This window comes from Scylla paramamosain, chromosome 8 (assembly GCF_035594125.1).
Source record: "Scylla paramamosain isolate STU-SP2022 chromosome 8, ASM3559412v1, whole genome shotgun sequence".
Taxonomy (NCBI): Eukaryota; Metazoa; Arthropoda; class Malacostraca; order Decapoda; family Portunidae; genus Scylla; species Scylla paramamosain.
The window spans coordinates 27,895,992-27,902,039 of NC_087158.1; the positions used below are offsets into that span (position 1 = coordinate 27,895,992).

The window sequence follows — 6,048 nt, forward strand, 5'->3', positions numbered from 1 at the left end:
CAGGACAGGAGGGGGGAAGGCGGAAGAAAGAGAGGAGGAAGACGGAGCGGGAAGACACAGGAAGGAGAAATTCTTGACACAATTGATCATGAAAAAACAAAACTGGGGGTGAGGAAGAGAAAGAGGAAAAGAACTACAACAGATGCGCTCTCTCTTTCGTCTTCCCTTCTCCCCCCTCTCTCTCTCCCCCTTTTACGCCTCTTCTCCCAGCAGGCTCGTCTTCCCTACTCAGTCCTGTGTCCTCCCTAACCTGCCCTCGCCTCCACGACCTACTTTTCACACACGCCTCCCTCCCTCCCAGCGTCCTAACACTCCACTACCCACCCTCCCGGATTAGTAGCCATTCCGACCCACTATTCTTCTTCCTTCACGCTGATATAATAATAATAATAATAATAATAATAATAATAATAATAATGATAACAACGGCAACAGGAACAACAACAACAACAACAACAACAACAACGATGACAATGTAAGAACAAAACTTTACTTGACTTTTGATAGCGGATGTGACTTCACTGTAACGGAAGACTTGTATTTTGTTTGCTTGTTTTTGTTGAGGTGCTATGTTGCACTTTTTTTTCGTGTGTGTGTGTGTGTGTGTGTGTGTGTGTGTGTGTGTGTGTGTGTGTGTGTGTGTGTGTGTGTGTGTATACACAACCCAACCCAATGAAGAGCGCAGTGTGGCCTTGCAGCGAGGATGGCGACTCAGTGCAGCATGAAGCGCCTGAGTCCTGGTTAATACTGGGTGAGGCCCAACACGACACGCGCTTGTGACATAAGCTTTTTTTATGAGGACAGTTTAGTGCGCGCAAGGTCTGGGTGACAGTGCCTCCCCAGGGAGGGGCGCGGGACAAGTGTCTCGCCTATCACACTTCATACTAACTGTTAAAGCGTGTAAGGGACTCACCTGGGTAGTGGAGAGCCGAGGCGTGTGTCCCTGAGTGACTACAGCGGCCACCGTCACCAAGTAGTTGGTGGGGCCGTCTTCACGGTCGAGGACAGCGGCAGTCACCACCACACCTTGCTGCTGTTGCTGCATGGTGAACATACGGTCCATGGGCTGGCCGTCAGCACTCGTCACATTCACTACATAATAAGCGATGTCTGTGCTGGGGGTGGAGCCCAGACGGGCAGTGACCGTGGCCACGGAGGTGCCTATGTCGGAGTTCTCTTGTACTGAGCCCGAGTATGAGTTTTGGGTGAACTTCGGTCCTTCCTGGGAGGAGGCGCTCAAGATGGTGAGGTAAGCATCCGAGGACTTCCGCTGAGACTGCACCGCCTCGTCAGTGGCCCGCACAGTGACGGAGTACATGATACTGGGGTCAGTGAGCTCCTTCACCACGGAGAGCACGCCAGTTATTCGATCCAGACGGAAGATGTCCTTGTTCCCTGACACCATGGAGTACGTCACGAGGCCATTAGTGTTGGCATCAAGGTCCCTAGCTGACACTCGCATGATTTCTGTGCCAGGGGGAGAGCCTTCGTATAGCACGCCTGCATTCATGGACACGAAGCGCGGTGCATTGTCGTTGATATCCTGCACTATCACTGTTACAAGCTTCTCCGCCGACCGTCGAGCTGACTTCGGCTCTGCCTGGTCAGTGGCAACCACAGTGAGGCGGAACGTGTCTGAAAATTCTCGATCAATATCTTTCAAGGTGGAGACATTGCCGGTGTTCTCGTCGATTGCAAAGTGCATGCCAGGTGGCTCCTGGCTTTTGATGGTGTACTTTATTTTGCCATTGTCGCCAGAATCAGGGTCTTCTGCCGTCACAGTAACGATGGGGGTATTAGGTAGAATGCCCTCCACTATTCGCCGCCATATAGCCGTGTTAGGAAAGGCGGGAGGGTTATCGTTATAGTCGAGGACGTGCACCACGAAGGATATGGTGGATGTGAGGCGTGGTGAGCCACCATCTGCAGCAGTGATATTCAGGCGGTACAAACTTTGCTTCTCAAAGTCCAGCAGCCGCTCAAGGTAAAGTGTGCCAGTCTTAGTATCGATACGGAAGGCTTCTTGCATGTTACCGCCGCCGATCATGAACGACACCTCCTTGTTAACCCCCAGGTCTGCATCAGACGCCTGGAACTGAACCAACACTGTGTTGACAGGAGTTGTTTCCACGATGGATATTTCTGATTCACTTTGTGTAAATTCTGGGGCGTTGTCATTTTCGTCCAAAACATCCACGGTGAGGGTGGCTGTGGCAGTGAGGCCTGGGCTGCCCTGGTCTGCCGCCGCCACTGTCAGCAGATAACGAGGGGTTGATTCTCGATCGAGTGGTCGTGCAAGTGTCACCTGGCCAGTCTTCTCGTCCACTTTGAAGCGTCCCTCCTCATTGCCGTCCACAATAGTGTACTGCACCACACCGTTGAGTCCTTCGTCAGCATCCGTGGCGGAGATACGTATCACCTGGGTGTTGAGGAGAGCCCCCTCGAGCACCTCTGCTCTGTATGGCTTCCGCAGGAACTTAGGAGGGTTGTCGTTGACGTCCGTGATATAGATGTTGACCTTGGCCTTGTCCCTGAGGCGCTTGATGCCATTGTCCAGGACTACGGCCTCCATGGTGATGTAGTCCACCCCCAATCTCTGCACCAGCTCCTCACGGTCAAAATAACGTAAAGTTTTTAGAAAACCACTTTTGGGGTCAACAACAAACTCATTTTGATTCGTGGCAATGGAGTAAGTCAGTTCAGCATTCCTGCCTTTGTCCCTGTCCACTGCTGTCAGCTTCCCCACATAGGTGTCAGGCGGCTCGTTTTCATCCAGATAGAAAGTAAAAGTAGAGTTTGTGAACACCGGTGCGTTGTCGTTCTCATCGATGACGTGGATGACGACTGAGACTGTGGAGGATCGTGGAGGAGTGCCGTGGTCACGCGCCACGATAGTTAACGCAAAATAGTCCTGTGCCTCGCGATCCAGGGCGCTTCGTACATACAGGTACCCGTCAGGGAAGATTCCAAACTTGCGTTCAGCGTTTCCCTCTGTTATGTCATAGGAAACAAACCCATTCATTCCATCATCTTCATCAGAGGCCGTGAGGGCGAAGAATCTGTCATTGACTGGAGTAGATTCTAGCAGAGACGTTTCATAGGAGCCGTGCTCAAAGATGGGTGTGTGATCGTTGACATCCTCCACGGTGATGGTGACAATCTGACGTGATGAAAGTGGAGGTGTTCCTGCATCAGTGGCAGCCACTTCCAGGCGGAAGACACTGGACTTGCTGGATTTGACTGGCTTATTGAGGTAAATCATGCCACTGGTTCTCGAAATGGTGAAATAGTCATCAGGATTGTTGGAAAGATTATATGATATTTTGCTGTTTTCACCGTGGTCATTGTCATAAGCACGGGCAAGATACACCTGATGGCCCACGGGCCAGTTTTCAGCCACAGTGGCATGGGCTCTCGTGATGGGGAACTTAGGAGGGTTGTCATTGACGTCCTCTATTGTAATGTTGACCCACGTCCGCCCGTAGGCTGAGGTGGTGGTGGCCACTATTCGCAAGCTGTAGTAGGCAGCCTGTTCACGGTCGATTCGGCGCGCTGTGCTGATGGCGCCCGTTCTTTCATCAATGGTAAATACCTTGTCCGGGTCGCCAGCGATTATGGCGTAGCTCACTTCGCCAACAGAAGCTGAGTTCGGCACACTAACTACGCCCACTTCCCGCCCCACCGAAGGCTCCTTCTTTGCCACGTCCTCCGGAAGTGAGAAGATATATCCTTCACTTTGCTCAAACTCCAGAAGCTGGATCTGGTTGCTCTCCACCACAATATCCACAGTTGCGTCCTCCACTGCCTTCCTGTCACCAGCATCCCTGGCAGCCACGGTGAGGCGGTACTGGGCCTTCCTGATGTGGCTCAGGCGTCCGCTGAGGCTCAATACGCCACTGTCTGGGTCAATCTCGAAGGTGTTGTCGTTCTCCTCGTCTGCAATGAGTTCATATGAGGTAACGGCGTTCTCACCAACATCTCTGTCCGTTGCTGAGACCTGAACGACTGAGGATCCGAGAGGAAGGTCTTCAGGCACCACCACAAAATATTTTTGAGGATAAAACTCAGGACTGTTGTCGTTGACGTCCTGCACCTGCAACAGGACAGTGGCTGTAGAGGACAAAGGAGGTATTCCTTGGTCTTTTGCTACCACTTTTATCTCGTACTCTGGCATTGCTTCCCGGTCTAATTTAGTTTTGGTGGTGAGGCGACCAGAAGAAACATCCAAAGCAAAAATTCCTGGGTAATTGTGCTCCACCTCCTGGTCGAACATATACGTGACGCTGCCGTTGGTGCCTTGATCGTGATCGACAGCTAACACCAAGGTGACCAGGGTGTCTGGGGACGTGTTCTCAGATAGACTGACATTGATTATTTCCCGAGCGAAGGTTGGCCTCTCATCATTTTCATCCAATATTGATATTTTGAGGTGCGTGTAAGCCCACTTTGGGTTGGGGCCACCGTCCCTGGCAGAAATTTTCAGGTCGATGGAATCCTTGACCTCCCTGTCGAGAGGCGCCTTGGTGGTGATGAGGCCGCTCTGAAGGTCAATGTCAAACCACTGGTTGTCGTTGCCAGAGACGATGGCGTAATAAATATTGGAGTTCACACCTGTATCCTCGTCATTGGCAGTAATTCCAGCAACGTAAGTGCCAATGGGAACTAATTCGCTGAGCACCGCTGAATACTCGCTCTTCTCGAAGACGGGCTCGTGGTCGTTGATGTCGTTCACGTGGATGATGAGGAAGGCTGTGGACGATCTGGGTGGCGTGCCCTTGTCTGTCGCCACGATTGTTACATTGTATTTACTTATCTTCTCTCGGTCTAACACACCACTCACACGTACAATGTCAAACCCAGACTTGGAATCGAGTGTAAAATGGCCGAGCTCGTTGCCAGCTCTTATTTCCACCGTAGTTTCCCCATTAGGGCCTTCGTCTGCATCAATGACAGACACAGCAGCCACCACAGACCCGTTCTGCGCATTTTCGTCCACTGTTGCAAAGTCAGCTGTGGTGGGGAAGTATCTGAAGTTGACCACCGGGTCATGGTCGTTGGCATCCAGCAGGTTGACGGTGACGTAAGTGCGGCCATCTTGGAGCGGCGACCCGTGGTCTCGAGCGAACACAGTGAACACACAACTCTTGGGGCACGGCTGAAGCTGCTGACAATTTTGATAACAACTGAGCGGCTCCACGGTGCTGATGACGCCGGTCTCGGGATCCACGGCAAACTGTGTTTCCGACTCGGCAAGGTAGTAGGTGAGTCGTGCGTTCTCGCCCACGTCGTTGTCAGTGGCCTGCACCTGTAGTACAGAGGTGCCGGGTGGCACAGACTCGTTTAGCGACACGATGTAGTCACTGTGATCGAAGATGGGCGGGTTGTCGTTGACATCCAGGATAGACACGTTGACTAGCAAGAATCCGTAGCGAGGCGGAGAGCCCCCGTCCTGGGCCGAGATGTTGAGCTGGTAACTCGCTCGGGTCTCGCGGTCCAACTTGCCCGTCGTCTCCAGGTGCAAGTATGGAGTCTCTCCAGAAGGATTGATTGTTACTTGTAATTTAAACTTCCCATCCTCATTTCCGTCCACAATTTTGTACTCGGTGGTGATGTCGTTGTCGCCGGCGTCTCCGTCTGTAGCAGTGTCGAGGATGACACGAGTGCCAGCATTGGCACTCTCCGAGAAGGTGACATGAATGGACGGCTCTGGAAATCTGGGTGAGTTGTCATTGATGTCAGTGACGTTAATCCGCACCTCGATGGGATAAGTGGGCTGCGAGGACAATACCACCAAGTCGAAGCGGTCAGTGGCGAGTGCTTCACGGTCCAGCACGCCCGTGGTGCGAATTTCTCCAGTAGTGCCGTTCAGGGTGAACTCTTTGGGTGCTTCATTAAAGCGGTAGGTGAAGCCAGGCTTGAGGGGGATGACACCCACGAAGGTGTTGGGCGGGTTGCCCTCCATCACAAAGAACTTGACGCGGGTGTCCACGGCCCGTGCCTGTAGCTTGTCCTCCACGCCCCCCTCAAACCCCGGCCCCGGCCCCGGCC

General features: G+C 52.6%; 1 protein-coding gene across 1 annotated transcript in view; it reads right to left on the reverse strand.

Annotated features, from left to right (window-relative positions):
• Positions 1-672: 672 nt before the first annotated feature.
• Positions 673-6,048, reverse strand: part of LOC135103086 (cadherin-related tumor suppressor-like) — a 6,277-nt gene continuing 901 nt past the window's right edge. The window contains exon 1 of the mRNA XM_064009070.1: positions 673-6,048. This exon is cut by the window's right edge and continues 901 nt beyond it. Within this exon, the coding sequence (XP_063865140.1) occupies positions 806-6,048 (5,243 nt within the window). The 3' untranslated portion in view covers positions 673-805.